The sequence below is a fragment of the Nannospalax galili genome, unplaced genomic scaffold (assembly GCF_000622305.1).
Source record: "Nannospalax galili isolate Female #2095 unplaced genomic scaffold, S.galili_v1.0 scaffold32, whole genome shotgun sequence".
Taxonomy (NCBI): domain Eukaryota; kingdom Metazoa; phylum Chordata; class Mammalia; order Rodentia; family Spalacidae; genus Nannospalax; species Nannospalax galili.
This window is the reverse complement of record NW_008335297.1, coordinates 3,760,254-3,776,480: the sequence shown is the minus strand read 5'-3', so window position 1 is coordinate 3,776,480 and position 16,227 is coordinate 3,760,254. Positions and strand designations below refer to the sequence as shown.

Genomic DNA, 16,227 nt, shown 5'->3' with positions numbered 1-16,227 from the left:
GATGCCAGATGCCAGGAAGACACCCTGCTATGAAAGGAGCCCTCAGCACATGATCCCAAGCTGCATGAGCTGTCCGGTCATGAAGGGACTTCTCCTTTGCATAACAGAGGTCTCCAACAATATATACGTTTTTTTTTTTTAAATGTGTGGTTTATTTGTGCGTACATGTTTGTGGGTTGGCACATGTGTGTTCATACATGTATGTTTGTGAAGGCCAGAGGTGATGTTGGGTGTCTTCCTCAGTCATTTTCTGCCTTGGTTTTGAGATAGGGTCTTTCACTGGAACTGGAGCTTACTGATTTGTTTAAACTAGCTGGCCAGCAAGCCCAGGGATCCTTACCCATGTCCCTGGGAAGTGGAGCACTGGGATTACAGGTGCACCCTTGCACCTGGCTTTTTACATGAGTGCTGGGTATCCAAATTCAAGACCTTACTTAGCATGGTGAGCACCTACTGAGCCATGTCGAGTCCTATTTTGTATATTCTTACTTTCTCATTTTTCCTAAGTATTGCTATTCCCATTGTACAGATGAGGAAAATGGAGGATAAAGTTAGTCACCCAGAGGAAGAAAGAATCACCCAAGGTTGTACAGTGCCTCAACTTGAGTTCCAGCTCAGGTTTTGTCTTTCTCATGGTATGAATTTTTCCCAGAGCATGAATTCTTGGCATTGCCAGTGAAAGCTGAGGCCTGTTAGAAACTGCCAAAAGAGACAAGTGTAGGTGTGGTGGTACACATCCTTAATCCCAGCACCCAGAAGGCAGAGACAGGCAGATCTCTGTGAGATTGAGGCCAACCTGGTCTGTCTAGCAAGTTCCAGGCTGCCTGGGACTATCAACTCCCTGCCCGCCCCCCCAAGCTACCCAAAGTCATTGCTATCAGACAGTACCCTAGACAACTCACATTGGCACCTCCTTCCCACCCTCTTCCCGACTCTCGTTTCTGCTGGCAGTTGGCTTTCAGGTGCTTTGAGAGACAGAAGACCTGGCACATATCTGGAATTTATCCCACATTCCAAAGCACATCAGTATATATTCCCAAATTAAATTATGGTCACTGCCTGCATTAAAAGGCAGGTGAGCTATGCTTTAAATAAACTACATTAATTCCGGAGGTTGAAACAGAGCCCTGCTGGGATAATTCTTATCGTCATCAGCATCACTGCCAAGCTTTAAAAGGATCTATCTAGTAAGCGGTTTGCAAAATTGAAAGATGAAAACACACTGTGAAGTGTTCCTGGCATTCAAGGTTAGAGGGAGCACCAAGAAGAAAATACAACTATATATGTTTGTGTGAATGTGTGTGTGTGTGTGTGTGTGTGTGTGTATGTATATATATATATAATTTTTTGAGAAAGACAGGATACAAAGTGAGAATCACTTGACTTGAAATGTGGTGGGAATACAGGTAAACACATTGCTGGCCTCTGGCTAAAGGAAAGTTGTACCTCAGATTGCCTCATGTTGGTATTTGTTTGAGTGTTGTGTGACTTGGGTGGGGGGGGGCACATGAAAAAAATATCTATTTAATCCAGATAAGAAACTGCTGACAGGCCAAAGAAATGATTCAACCCAAGTCTATCTTGACAAACTAGTGAGTTTATTGGCATTACTTGTGGGAGCATGGCTGACTCAAAGACAGGGCATCTCTGAAAAGCCTGCTGGCATCCCTGGAGCTTCCTGCCCAATTTACAGTCAGCTCTACCAAAGAGAATCTCTTTTATGTAAAGCTACTTTTATAACTTGAGGGAGTGGCCTTGTGACTCTTGTAACTTTAGTGTGCTTCCTAGTCTTATGTCTTAAACACTTCCCTCCTCTCTCAGAGGTAGGATGGTTCAGTTCTCAGGAAATCAGTACACCACAGAGGCAGAGGAGAAACAGAGAGCTATTCTGTGCAGTTGTATAGACCAGTGAGGCTGGGAAGGGATTAGTTTGCCTTGTGAGGGCTAAGACAGAACTTAGGCTCTAGCAAACTGGGTTTTGCCATTCATCCTGGGAAGTTTATTTTAAAAGATCCCAAAGTCGGGCAGTGGCATGATTCAGGTAAAGTCTCTTGTTGCCAAGCCTGATGATCTGAGTTTGATCCCTGGGAAACAAGTGGTTGAAGGAGAGAAGTGGCTCCCATGAGTTGTTTTCTGACCTTTACACTCATGCCATGGTGTATATGTGCATAATAAATAATTGGATATAATAAAACAATTTAAAGACCTTAAAGGGTGTTGCATCCCTGAATACCTGCACATCTACCCATCCATACACATTTAGATGCTGCTGATCCAGAAAGGGTAAGAGGAGGCCACATAGCACCCTCTTCTTAAGCATGTGAGTGTTGGTCATCCTGGGCTGGGTATTGTGCTCAGCTCTCTATCTGCCCTTTTCTCCAGTTATCATATAAGCCCAGGCCGTCTGTGCTGTGCTTATGGAAGAGGAATCTGAGACTTAGCATGGCTGAGTGCCTTGCTAGGGTCATGTAATTGAATGATCTCTTTGTTTCTTTGTCCTGTCCACTGGACTGGAAGCCCGTCAGGGACTGGCCAGTCCTTGCTGTCTCTGCCTGGCCTAATTCCAGCTAACAAGGCAATTGATCCTGTTAAGGTGAAGTATTAGAGTGAGCTTATTAATCTAGTGTGCAGTTTTTTTTTGGGGGGGGTCTTTTTGAGATAGGGTCTCCCTGTAGCCCCAGCTGACCTGGAACTCACTATATAGACCAGTCTGGCCTTGAACCCAAAGAGATTTGCCTGCCTCTGCCTCATGAGTGCTGGGACTAAAGGCATGCACCACCACACCTGGCTAGTGTCCAGTTTTTGGAGCTGTGTATATTTGTATCCCTTGGAAGGAAGGCTCAGTGACTTTAATGTTCTTCAGGATCTGTGAGCCTATTTAGCTCCTGGATTGAAAGCTGAGTCTGGCAGCAGAGACTTAGCTTTTCCCCACTTGGAATATTGAGCAGTCGTGAACATGCTCATTTTGAAGGAGGCAGAGTGGTTTGTGTTTAGCACAGGGCTCCTGCTCACCTGTCCCACCTAGTAAGTGGGTGGGACTGGTCCAGGACTCCCAACTGACCTTGTCTTTGATGTGAAGATGGCCTTGGTTCCTGTGAGGTCAGTTATAAGGTTTGGTGCAATGGCTGGTGCACAATTAATACTCAAGAATTAACAGCTATTGTTGTGTTAATGGAAGTGTGGGAAAAATGGTGATGAGTCAATGTTAAGAGAAGAAAATTGATCACAAAATGAGGTATAGCTGTAAAATCACCTGTGTGTGTGGATGAGAAAAGTAGACTTGAGGCGATGCCAATGATGTAAGAATAGCTGTTTTGTGGATAAACATGTTTATTTAGCTTTTCCTTAAAGTCTTAAATCTGTCCATGATCTCAGACCAAGTAATTTAGCATATGGAAATCTCTCCTAAGGATCTAGAAACAAGGACAATTACTCATGTACAAGGACAGTCTTTGCTGTATAGAAGGGAAGTACTCATGTTAGCTTATGCTTAGTAATTAAGAACTAGCTAAGTTATGTTTCATCAGGAAGCCATTGAAAATCTTGTTTGACATTCAGAAGACCAAATAAATAAATAAATAAAATAAGCGTGCATGATAAACATTATACCCGAGGACCTTTAATTGAGCTGGGAAATGGTCATGATTTAGAAAAAAAAAACTGAGCCAGGATATAGAACTACACGTGTATATATGTACATACAGGATAACAGTATGTGATACAGTAGAACTTTTGTTTTTGAGATGTGATCTTGCTGTGTTACCCTTGCTGGCCTTGAACTCCTTGACTCAAGCCACACTCTTTCTTCAGTTTCCTGATTAGGGAGGACTGCAGATGCATGACACTATGCCTGGTCTAAACCACATAGATCTAGTCTCTTAGCATCCCAGAGACCAGAACCCACTGGGCTAATGTCAAGGAGATGACAGGGGGGCAGCACTGGAGAGATGCTCAGCCTGTTAAGAGCATTGGCTGCTTTTGCAGGGGACCTGGATTTGGGTCCCAGCCACCCAGATCGTGGCTAACAATCTCTGTAACTCCAGTTCCAGGAGATCTGATGCCATCTTCTAGCCTCTGTGGGCATTGTATGACATGGGTGCACTAACATACATGCAGGCAAAACACTCATACATATAAAATAAAAATAAATTAAAAAGTGAATTACAAATGCTCAGTAAAATTATATTAAAAAGATTATTACCCCACTGATCTTCATTATATGCAAATATTTTGTCCATAGTTCAATAAAACTATATTGTCATTTTTGTTTTAATTATTTAATGTTAATTTTATTTCTCTTTAGAACTACCTTCTCTAAACAATAAAAAACAGAAAGGCAGGGTTTTAACATGATGGCAGGGCTGGTTCCCGCTGGTGCTCCAGGACAGCATTCTTGCCTCTCCTGCCTCTTGGGGTTGCCAGTGGCACATCAGTCTAATCTTTGCTTCCCTGGTTACATTATCTTCTCTCCTTATGGGTCCATGTCACTGCCTCCTTCCTTTGAAGACATGACTGTTGTTATTGTGTTGGGTCCACAGGAACTATAAAGGGTACTCTCTGCATTTCCACATCCCCCATTTATTATTTATTTATTGTTTATTTATTTTTTGGTCTTTTTGAGACAGGGTCTCCCTGTAGCCCCAGCTGGCCTGGAACTCACTATGTAGACCAGGCTGGTTTTGAATTCACAGAGATCCACCTGCCTCTGTCTCCCAAATGCTGTGGGGCGCGGGCCACCGGCTCGACCCCGGCTCCCCGTCCCTAATTAGAGTTGTCAAGGCCCCTATGCTGTGTAAGTCCGCATTCATAGGTTCCAGAGCATAGGATGTGTTATCCTTGGGAACATAAGTCAGCTTCCACAAATGTTGAGTTTGCATAAAAAGGAATGGTATGAGGGGGAAAAAAAAAACCTGGAAGGAAATATTTGAAATGTCAACTAATAATGGTGGTCTCTGGATGGTAGGTTTTGACGCCCTTTTTATTTTTGATTATTCCTCTCCTACTTTCTTTGTGCTAAGGAAGTAATGCTTTTTACGGTCCATTAAGTTGCGGAGGGACCAATGCCCTGAAGATGCTGAGCGAACAGGCCCCGTGAAGTGACACATTGCTGTCCTCTCTCTGCAGAGCCGGTATTCTGGTTCTACGTGAAGGAAGTCCTCAACAAGCACGAACTGCAGCGCTTCTACTCCCTGCGCCACATCACTGCGGACGTGGGCCGCGGCCGGGCCTGGCTGCGCTGCGCCCTCAATGAGCATTCCCTGGAGCGCTACCTGCACATGCTCCTGGCAGACCGCGGCAGGCTCAGGTACCCAGCTGACGGCTTCTGGATGGGATGGAGACTAAGGGGATGGAGTGGAAGAATCTAGAGTCAGGCCTCCTGGGCTTGTGTCCCAGTCCCTCCCCAGGGGACAAGAGGGCCCTCTCCCTGCAGCCCTGCTCAGCCCTGGTGAGTTGTGGGAACCCTTGGAAGAACAAATGCCACAATGCCTGTAAGGGGCTCTGCTTGGCACCTGTGTAGCCAGCACTCTGTCAGTGCTTGCTGCCCAAGGCTGGGATCCAGACAGGCCTGTTGTCTTAAGACACAGATAACATCTCACTTTATAGAATTTAATTTAAAAAAAAAAGATTTTATTTATTTTTATTTTATGTGTATGAGTGTTTTACCTATATGTATGTAAGTGTGTGTCTGGTGCCCACAGAGGTCAGAAGGGGTCATTGGATCCCCTGGAACTGGAGTTAAGGATGGGTGTTAGCTGCTACGTGGGTGCTGGGAACCTAGGTCCTCTGGAAGAGCAGTAAGTGCTTTTAACTGTTGAGTCATTTCTCCAGCTCCTTCATGGAATTTTAATTTGGGTTTCGTTTATTTGTTCAGTCCCAAACTGACTGTTTTTGTTTGGATCTCACATGTAGGGTCTCACATGTAGCCCAGGCTGGCCTGGAATTTATGTATTCTTCCAGCCTCAGTTTCCTGAGTGCTTGGGTTAGAGGCCTGCACCACCTGGCTTACCCAGAAGGAAGTCTCTGTTTTTAATAAACTTCGTTTTTATCATATGTTCTTTTTTTTTTTTTTTTAAAAATTATAAACTCAAAGTTCATTCAGGAAGTACAGGTCAAGTTGTGCTGCATTACAGACACCTCAGAAGTCCCCATGACCCGAGATGGCTACTTTTATTTCTTTTGATGGCTACCTATTTATCATAGTGGGCAGAGTATGCTCTCATGGAGCCAGGCTGACTGGAAGGCTCCACAGCTTCATAGAGCCATGATGGGAAAGGGGTGAAGTAAGAAGCACTGGCTGGTAAAGCTTCTGGCCCCTCCCCCAGGTCTACTCCTGTCTCATTGGCCAGAGAGAGCCACATGGCCATACCCAGAGTTCCATAGGAATCCTCAAAAATAGGAAGATAGCACTAGGTATGAGCCAGTGATGGTATAGCCAACCACAGCTCCTTAAAAACATTGGAAACTGCAGTGGAAACCGATAGTTTTAAAAACAAACCATTCACAACATACATGAAGACAGTTCTAACCTGTAGGAATTTTCACCTATCAGTTTTCACAAACCCATAAGGGTTATGGTCTCTCTTGCTCTGGCTCTAGCTGCTATTCTTTTCTCTGAGAATGGTTGACTAGACATGTTTCGTGTCACCTGACCATAGGATCATGCTCCTGGCTCCTTGAGTAACTTCCATATCAGCAGTGCTTAGTTCCTCAACACTGAGAGTTCATTATTTCAGTAAGTAGGCTTTTCATTAGCTCTGTGACGATTCCTTGATTTCACATCTTGCCAGGTACTTGTGGGCTCAAATCTCCCCTTCTGCTTCTACCACTGTGGCCCCCTCCCTCTCCTCCCTCCTATTCCTCTGTTTCATCTTCCTTCCTCTCTCTCCCTTTCTCCCACCCGCCCTCCTTCTATTCTTCCCTTCTCCTCTCCTTTTTCTTCCTCCTCCTCCTCCTCCTCTTCCTCCTCCTCCTCCTCCTCCTCTTCTCCCCCCCCCCTTTTTTTTACATTACTGGAAATCAAATGCAAGCACTCTCATGTGATCTGCAAATGCTTCACCCCTGTATTACCCTAACCAGCCTCCTTGTAGGCTTTTCTCTATGGTTAGTGTGTCTGTGAGATGGCTCAGTGGTTAAAAGTTCTTGTCAGTATGCAGGCCCGAGGACCTGGTTCAACCCCCAGATTCCTTTATCCCACTGTGGAAGGAGAGAGAACTGAATCTTGAAAATTGCCCTTGACCTCCATATGTATGCCCACATTCACACACATCATGTACTCACATATGTACACAATAGTAACAAGTAAAAATAATAAGTAAAAAAAATAATTAAAAACAATATTAACAATAACCCACATAAAGAAGCCAGCATAGTGACACACATTTGTACTCCCAGAGATGAGGAGGCTGAGACGGGCAGATCTCTGGGGCTCACTGACCAACCTGCCTTGGCTACTTGGTGAGCTTCGGGCCAATGAGAGACTCTGTCTTCAAAAAGGTAGGTGGAGGCTAGAGAGATGGCTCAGTGTTTAAGAACAGTGGCTGCTCTTGCAAGAGACTAGGATTCAGTTCCTAGCACCCACATGGTAGTAACTAGTTCCAGAGAATCTGACACTCTCTTCTGACCTCCACAGGCATTGCACAGATGTGGTACACTTATATACATGAAGGTAAAGCACTCATACACATAAAATTAGAAAAAGGTAGATGGTTCTTGAGGAATGACATTGGAGGTTATTCTCTAGCCTACATATGCATGCACACTTATATACATACATGTGTACCCATACATACATGAATGTACACACACACACACAAACATGCTTGTGCACCAGATTAATTTATATGCATGAAAGCTAGTTCATATTTTCAAAAGAACCCATTTGGGAAATTGGGTATGGTCAAAATGTCAGCTTGAAGCTGGGCGTGGTGGTTCACGCCTTTAATCCCAGTACTTGGGGGACAGAGGCAGACAGATCTCTGAGTTCAAGGTTAGCCTGATCTGCATGCTAGCTGGGGCTACAAGGAGACTGTGCTGGATAGCTTTAGTGTCAACTTGACACACCTGGGTTAAGGGAGCCTCAATTGGGGAATTGCTTCTATTGGACTGGCCTGTGGCCATGTCTGAGGGGCATCTTCTTGATGAGTGATGTGGGAGGGCCCAGCCCACTGTGGGTGGTGCCACCCCTGGGCAGGTGGGCCTGTGTTGCATAAGAAAGCAGGCTGAGCAGGGGTCAGGGAGCAAGCCAGTAAGCAGCATTCCTCCATGGCCTGTGCTCTAGCTCCTGCCTCCAGGTTCCTGCCCTGAGTTCCTACCTTAGGCTCCCTGATGAACTGTGACCCAGGAGATGTAAGATAAATATACCCTTTCCTCCCCAAGTTGGTAGTGATTAGAGTGTTTTGTTACAGCAATGAAGAACAAACTAAGACAGAAATTGGTACCAGGAGTGGAGTATTTCTTGGTGTTTTGAGAGGACTATGGAAGTGTTTGGAACTTTGGGCTGGAAAAGCCATTGTGTGCTCAGTTTGTTGCTGTGGAGCCTCTCTCTCTCTCTCTCTCTCTCTCTCTCTCTCTCTCTCTCTCGTGTTTAGTCATGTCAGCAGCCAACTTTTCCAGTCTCTTGCTGAAGTACAGTCCACTCAGCACCGATTTGACATCAGTGAAACTGTACCTAGAATTCTATGACCTTGTGGGTAGTCATGACGTTGAGGATTCTAGTTGTTTATTGCTTAACAGAGAGTCATATAAAATGCTTAGAAATATGACTTGGGAGACCTGTTTTTATTTATTTTTTATTATTTAAAATTTTTTTATTTATTATTTTTATTTTATGTGTATGAATGTATTGCCTGCATGTATGTGAGTGTACCCATGTTGTGCAGTGCCGCGGAGGTCAGAAGAAGGCTTCAGATTCCCCTGGAACTGGAGTTAAGGACAGTTCATAGCTGCCATGTGGGTGCTAGGAATTGAACCCGGGTCCTCTGAAAGAGCAATCAGTGCTCTCAACCGCTGAGCCATCTCTTCAGCCCTGGGAGACCTGTTTTTAAACCTTGCTGTACCAAACCTTGCCTAAGCCCTGTGGGTTTCTCCCTACTCCCCAACTTCTGCCTAACTTCACAAGACCTTGTTAATCTCCCAGTCTTTTCCATGGATAGCTTGGGGTTTTGGATTTGTAGCTCAGTCAGGTATTATAAATGGATGCCCTGATTGATGGAGCCCTGGAGCACTGTAATTACTTTCTGAGATTGCCTCTTCCTGTATTAACCTAATAAGGTGAGCCCTATCAGCTAGCTTGGATTTCCTGTCTGTCTCTGGGGCACCTTGTTGAGTGGAAGTCAGCCCTGTCTTCTACTTTGCTGCTTTATAAATACATTTGCATATGTCTATTTCAATCCTCTAAAGCTGGCAGTCTCAGGGGACCAAAGAGGAAGCTGTAGGACCTGTGCCTTCAGACTTTTGTTTACAGAGAGGGCTTCAAAGCAGCAGAGACTCGAGACATACCAAATTCCCTCTGGGATGACCCACCAGGCCCAGCTTTTCCAGGGAGCCATCTAATGGAATCATTGGCCAATGAACGAATGCAGAGAACCACCATTACCAGCCTTTCCCTTTTCTCTTTCCTTTTGCAGCACTTTCTATGAAGACTGGTCTTTCGTGATGGATGAAGAAAGGTCTAGCATGCTCCCTACCATGGCAGCTGGTAAGCCTGGCTGAGGCCAGAGGTGATGTGTTGTGGAAGCTTGTTGAGCAGATAGGGCCTAGGAATGGATTTATGACCCAGGGGGATTCTGTGATGTTCCCTGTCCTCCTGACTTCATGGGTTACTTGCTGCTCTTTTTCCTTTAAGTTGGGACCGTTTATCTGGAATCTGATACCTATGCAGGGAAACCCAGGGTTGAGGTTTTGGTTGAACACTGGCTCTGCCACATGATGACTTGATCCTTTGAGCTCTGTTACCTATTCTCTCCTCCTTTGTGAGGTGGGAATCCTGATAGCTTTCTAGTTGCCATTTTGGAGCCATGAGAGAGCAATAGGAGATAAAGGATTGTGTATATGATTTATCAGCATGAAACAAGGTCTTGGATTGACGTGACTTGGTGGGCTGAGAAATCTTTTGCTACTTGACTCTCATTGAATGGTGAAAGGTGGGATCAGCCAGATAAAAATGGCAGCTTGTCTTTCTTTCAAATTCTTTATTGTTCCATTTATATTTTTCTTCTAAACCTTGACATAAATCCCCACATATTGAGGGTCATATTGGTCTCATCAAGTCTTGGCTCTGGTTTTCTTTGTGGGCTGTAGGACACCAATGTCAGTGTAAGATGGCCTAGAGTAACTGGAAAGATGCTTTCAGGACACTTTCCACTGTTGCTGAGCTGTTTCAGGCAGGTGGGATCTTCAATACTTACAACGCAGAGAGGCCCAATATTGTCCCCAGTGTAAGGAAACAGGTCAGGAAACTGGAGCTCGGGGAGATGACCAGTTGCTTGACCAAGGTTTCAGAGCTACTAGTATCTACTGAGGCTGTACCCAGGCAGCCTGACTCCAGAACTTGAACTGTCATCTACTCCTGTTTGATTCTTGTTGGTAACTTCCTGAACTTCAGGGAGGGAATCTGGAAAGACTTGCCTCACATGATCTGATGCCTACCCATGCCAGTTTGGGGTGGTTTTGTAAATGCTGAAGATGAGCAACCCTGTTGTATACAGTGCTGACTATGTCTTGTTCCTTGTGTTGGGGGTATGATGCCTGAGAGCAAGCACTGCAGACTTTCCCCCCTTTTTTGGCAGGTCTGAACTCCATACTCTTTGCCATTAACATTGACAACAAGGATTTAAATGGGCAGAGCAAGTTTGCGCCCACTGTCTCGGACCTCTTAAAGGAGTCTACACAGAATGTGACGTCCTTGCTGAAGGAGTCCACACAGGGTGTGAGCAGCCTTCTCAGGGAGATCACAGCATCCTCCGCCGTCTCCATCCTCATCAAGCCTGAGCAGGAGACTGACCCTCTGCCTGTTGTGTCCAAGAGTGTCAGTGCTGGTGAGTCAGAATGATCTCTTGGGGTGGTATAGCAGGGTCAGTGAGAAGGAGACCAGAGTGGGCTGATGGACACATGTCTCGCTACCTGCAAGTCCTTCCAAGGGAGCAGAATCTGTTATACTTTCATCTTCAGTGTTGGTAGTCTCCCTCCCTCCCTCCCTCCCTCCTTCCCTTTGTTTCTTATCCTCATTCACTATAAAAAATACCTGACAGATAAGGGAGTAGAAAAGCAAGCAGCCAGCCACAGGAAGCCAGATGGATCATCTTCTACCACTTATCTCCTCACCCCTCCCTTCCTTTATGTACTTCATTCTAGGAGTTCAACAGTGAGCTAAGACTTTGCAAGCATCTAACTTAGTCTCCTTGGGGATGGGCAGGGGTTGATATTTAAAGACAGATGATACAAACAGCTTATTGCTATTCTGTTACATGGCATTAACCAAGCATAGGGTACTTCATAGAGAATGCTTTGGACTTGCCTATGTGGGGAGAGTGCTGCTGATGTAGTGGTCTGAGGGAAGAGGTTAGTTAGCTCTCAGCTTTGACAATGGGCAGGCAAAGGGAAGCTGGTTCTCAGTTAAGATTAATTTTGTAGGAAGTTGATAACACCTCTTGAGCTCATTAGGGTGTTGCTAGAGTAGAACTGGAAATTGGGGGTTAAGATCCATCCCTGCCTTCCCAAATCCCTTAAAGCAGTAATCATAGCCATTTCTTAGACATTCTTTTTTGTTTTGTAGTGGGGACGTGTTCATGCTGGGTAAGTGCTCTACCTTTCAGCTGTGCATCTAGTTCTTTTTATTTTTGAGACAAGATCTCATTAAGTTGTTTAGTCTAGCCTTGGACTCCATCTGTAGCCCAGGCTGGTCTTTAACTTGTGATCCTCTTACTTTAGTCTCCTATATATTGAAATTATAGGCCTATGCTACCAGACCCCTCTCTCTTTGGAATTATTTTTAGTTAATTAATTAATTAATTGAGTAATATGTGTGTGTGTGTGTGTGTGTGTGTGTGAGATGTGTAGTGTATGTATGTGTGCTCATGTGTGTGTTGGGGTGGGCAGGGAAGCTACAGGTTAATGCTGGGTGTCTTTAAGCTCAATCACTCTCCACTGTGGTATTGAGATGGTCTCTCACTGAATCCAGGACTCACTGATTGGCTAGATTGACTGGCTGATGAGCTCCAGAGATCCTCCTATCTGTGCCTTTCAGGATTGGAGTTACAGGCACTCTCTGCCATACCCTGTTTTTTTCTTAAATGTGTATGTGTATATATCTATTGAATGTATGTCATGCATGTAGGTGCCTGCAGAGACCAAAAAAGAGCATTGGATCCCCTGGAGCTGGAATTACAGGTGGTTGTGAGCTGCTCAGTGCAAGTACTCAGAACCCAACCCTGGTCCTCTGGAAGGGCAGTAAGTGCTCTTAACCACTGGGCCATCTCTCCAGCACCACACCTGTTTTTTTTTTTTTGTTTTTTTTTTTTTTTTGTGGGTAACGGGGATCAAACCCCAGGGGCCGGCCCTTTCCCCAATGGGAAACTCCCCGGCCCCCCTATTTTTTTTTTTTTTTTTTTTTTTTTATGTGGGTACTGGGGATCAAACTCCAGTGGCAGGCACTTTACCAATGGAGCATCTCCCAGGCACCTCTATTTGGAATTCTTAATGGAGGTGACAGTTCACACCCCACATGAGTGACATGGAAACAAGACTACTGAGGGCTTTGCGTGACCTCTACCCAATCTCTACCCAATAAGCACTAGTCCTGTCTGTTGTTGGAAGTCTGTTTTTGAAAGGATCTCAGAGTTATGCCACAGTGGTGAGGTGTCACTGTGCTACCCCCTTGGTTATGTGGTTTGACCTGAAGCACTCTCATCTCAATGTGACAGTTAAGATGGATTCATTGTGGCTTTGTCCTCAGGCAGACTTGCTTGCTGTTCAGTTAGCCTTTGCTGTGTAGCAACAGCAAAGGCAGTGGGTAAGCCACCACACTTCCTTATGTTTCATGATTCTGTGGATTAGTTGCTTCTGCTGGTTCCCTAAGGCTCATCCATGAGGGTTTTACACTTGTGTGAGACTTAGGCTGGCATCGCTTCTACATATGATCATTATCCTCCAGTGAGTAAGATTGGCTTCCTTAGTTCGGGGAAGCCAGCCAAGAGGGTGGAAGCAGTTCCACTGCTAAAAGCAGAGAAACACAACAGCCAGATTCAAGGGGTACATAAACAGAGGCCCCACTCTGTGAAGGGGCAGCATAGGCCCACTGTGGAGGGCATCATATAAAATGAGAGGCATTTGTGAGACAACTGGCTGGGACCTCCAGACAGTCTTTCCTGGTCTCACCTCCAGCCCCAGGAGAGTTTTGCCCAGTGCAAGACGAGAGCTGCCATGTCAGCAATAGTTGTGTGCTTTGAATGAGAGTGACTGCCAGAAGGAGAGTTTTACTGTGTGTCCTGGGGTATTTAGAACAGACCCACATCAGATATATTCAGGCTTCTGTGGAAAGATGCTTTTTCAAGGATTTAAAAAAAAAAAATGCCTGAAATAAAAAGAGGCCAACAAAATGACTCAGTGGGTAAAGACACCTGTCACCAAGCCTGGTGACCTGAATTCTGTCCCTTGTAACATACATGGTGAAAGGAGAGAACTGACTCCTGCAAGTTGTCCTCTGACCTCCATATGCATGCTGTAACATGCAAGTATATCCTCCCCAATAAATAAATAAATGTGAAAAAAAGTTGTTTTTTTTTTTTTTTTAAATTTGGGACTTGGGGGCTGGAGAGATGGCTCAGTGGCTGCTCTTGCAGAGGACCTGGGTTCAGTATCGAGCACCCACATGGCAGCTAACAACTGTCCATAACTCCAGTTCTGGGGGATCCGACACCCTCTTCTGACCTCCTTGGGCATTGTACAACATGGGTGCAGTTACAACACATGTAGGCAATACACTCATATACATAAAATAAAAGATAATAAAATTTAAAAGATATATCTTTAAAGAAGATTTTGGGGTCTGTAGTCCCAGCACTTGGGAGGCAGAGGCAGGCAGATCTCTGTGAGTTCAAGGCCAACCTGGTCTACATAGTGAGTTCCAGGACAGCTTTTTTTTTTTTTTTTTTAAAAAAAAAAAAAAAAAAAAAAAAAAAAAAAAAAGATTTTGGGGACTTGGGAGATGGCTCAGTGATTGAGGTGTTTGCATTTGCAAGCAGGAGAACCAGAGTTTGGATTCAGTACCCACATAAATGCTGGGTGGGCGTGCTGCTCTGCCTGTAATTCCAGCCTCAGAAGGCAGAGAGGAGATCTCTGGAACAAGCTGCCTACCAAAATTAGCTACATCAGTGAGCTCTGGGTTTGATTAAGAGATCTGCCTCAAAAGAATAAGGTGGAAGAGCAATGGAAGGAGCTTACCAGCATCAACCTTGGGCTTCCACACACTTCCACATGCACTTGCATACAAGAACACATACATAGAAGAATATACACAAACTTGGGTGCTCACCACACTTATACATAAAAAGAAGAAAAAGAATACTGGGTGTTGGAGATTTAACTCAGTGGTAAAGTGCTTGCTTACCAAGTACAAGGCTGTGGGTTTGGTCCCCAGGATCAAACAAACAAAAGTATCAAAATCACAAAAAGGTTGAAAGCAAACAAAACACAACAAAAAACCATCCCCTCAAAACAACAGCAAACCAACACAAAATAACAAGAAACCAAGGCTCAGCCAGACGTAGTGGCACACACCTGTAATGCTAGCATTTGGAAGGTGGAGCAGGGAGCGTCAGGAGTTCAAGGCTAGCTTTGACTACATAGCAGTTTAAGGCCAGTCTGGGCTACGTGAGACTCTGTCTCAGTGTCCCCTGCACCTTAAAATGAAGAGCTAAAAACCAAGGGATGGAAAGATGGCTCAGCAATTAAGAGCACTTACTTAACTGTTCTTCCAGAGGGCCTAAGCTTGGTTCCCAGCATCCATGTTGAGCAGCACAGAATTATACTTCTAACTTCAGCTTAAGGGAGTCCAATATCCTCTTTAGGTCTCTGTGGGCACCTGCATATTTGTGGCATACATACAAACACATGCACATAAATGAAAAAAAAATATTAAAAGAAGTTAATAAAAAACTGGGCTGGGCATGGTGGTGCATATCTTTAGTTGCAGCACTTGGGAGGCAGAGGCAGGTGGGTTTCTGAGTCTGAGGCCAGCCCGGTCTACATAGTAAATTCCAGGCCTGCCAGGGCTCCATAGTGAGATCCTATGAACAATAACAACAACAACAAAACCCCCAAAAAACTAAAAACAGGAAAGTCTGAATCTGTGTTACTTTATCTTTGAGTGTAATACTAGAGAGTTTTCTACACCGTGGAGGTGAGTTGGCCTGATCTCCCTTTCGTGTAACCTGTTTTCTACCATACCCTTTCTTTTGCCAGATGCAAGGTGTAAAAAGGAGCGGAAGAAGAAAAAGAAGGTGACCAACATCATCTCATTTGATGATGAGGAAGAGGAGCAGAACTCTGGGGATGTTTTTAAAAAGATCCCTGGGGCTGGGGAGAGCTCAGAGGACAACTCTGACCGCTCGTCCATCAACATCATGTCAGCCTTTGAAAGCCCCTTTGGACCAAATTCCAATGGGAGCCAGAGTAGCAACTCATGGAAAATTGACTGTGTGTCTCTGAATGGGGAGCTGGGGTACCAGAAGCTTGATGTAAAAAGCATCGATGATGAAGACGTGGATGAAAATGAGGAGGATGCTTATGGGAACTCATCGGGAAGGAAGTGTCTGGGCCACTCGGAGTCACCAGAGAAGTAAGTTCCACCTGAGCCCTTGATGAGGGAGTTACATTGTAAGAGTGAGACCACTGAGGACAAGTCAGCCTTCGGGTTGCAACAGCAAGAGGTTTATTTAGTACACAGGTACCTGTGGGCACAAAGTCTCCTCGGAGGACTTGCGCGCCCCCATGCTGGGTTTTGGCACTTTTATAGAGCAGAAGCGGGGTACAGAAGCAGAAGCATGGTTATTGGCCCATTCAAACGAGTATAAAGCATGAGGAAGTTAAGTTGCTAAATTCTGGGTGGGTGACTTATGGTACAGATGTTATTTCCTGATTTCCTGGTATCGAGCCCCGGGGATTGCCAGATGCAGATGGCTTGACCACTACGTCCTGTTTTTCTGATAAGCTAGTTTCTCAATGCTTGAC

At 44.9% G+C, this 16,227-nt stretch overlaps 1 protein-coding gene across 3 annotated transcripts in view; it reads left to right on the top strand.

Annotated features, from left to right (window-relative positions):
- Positions 1–16,227, top strand: part of Snx29 (sorting nexin 29) — a 524,875-nt gene that overhangs the window by 82,753 nt on the left and 425,895 nt on the right. For all 3 annotated transcript variants that reach the window (XM_008829910.3, XM_029562003.1, XM_029562004.1), the window contains 4 exons: positions 5,125–5,305; positions 9,627–9,697; positions 10,788–11,036; positions 15,460–15,835. In XM_008829910.3, the coding sequence (XP_008828132.1) occupies positions 5,125–5,305; positions 9,627–9,697; positions 10,788–11,036; positions 15,460–15,835 (877 nt within the window). The remainder of the gene's footprint in view (positions 1–5,124; positions 5,306–9,626; positions 9,698–10,787; positions 11,037–15,459; positions 15,836–16,227) is intronic.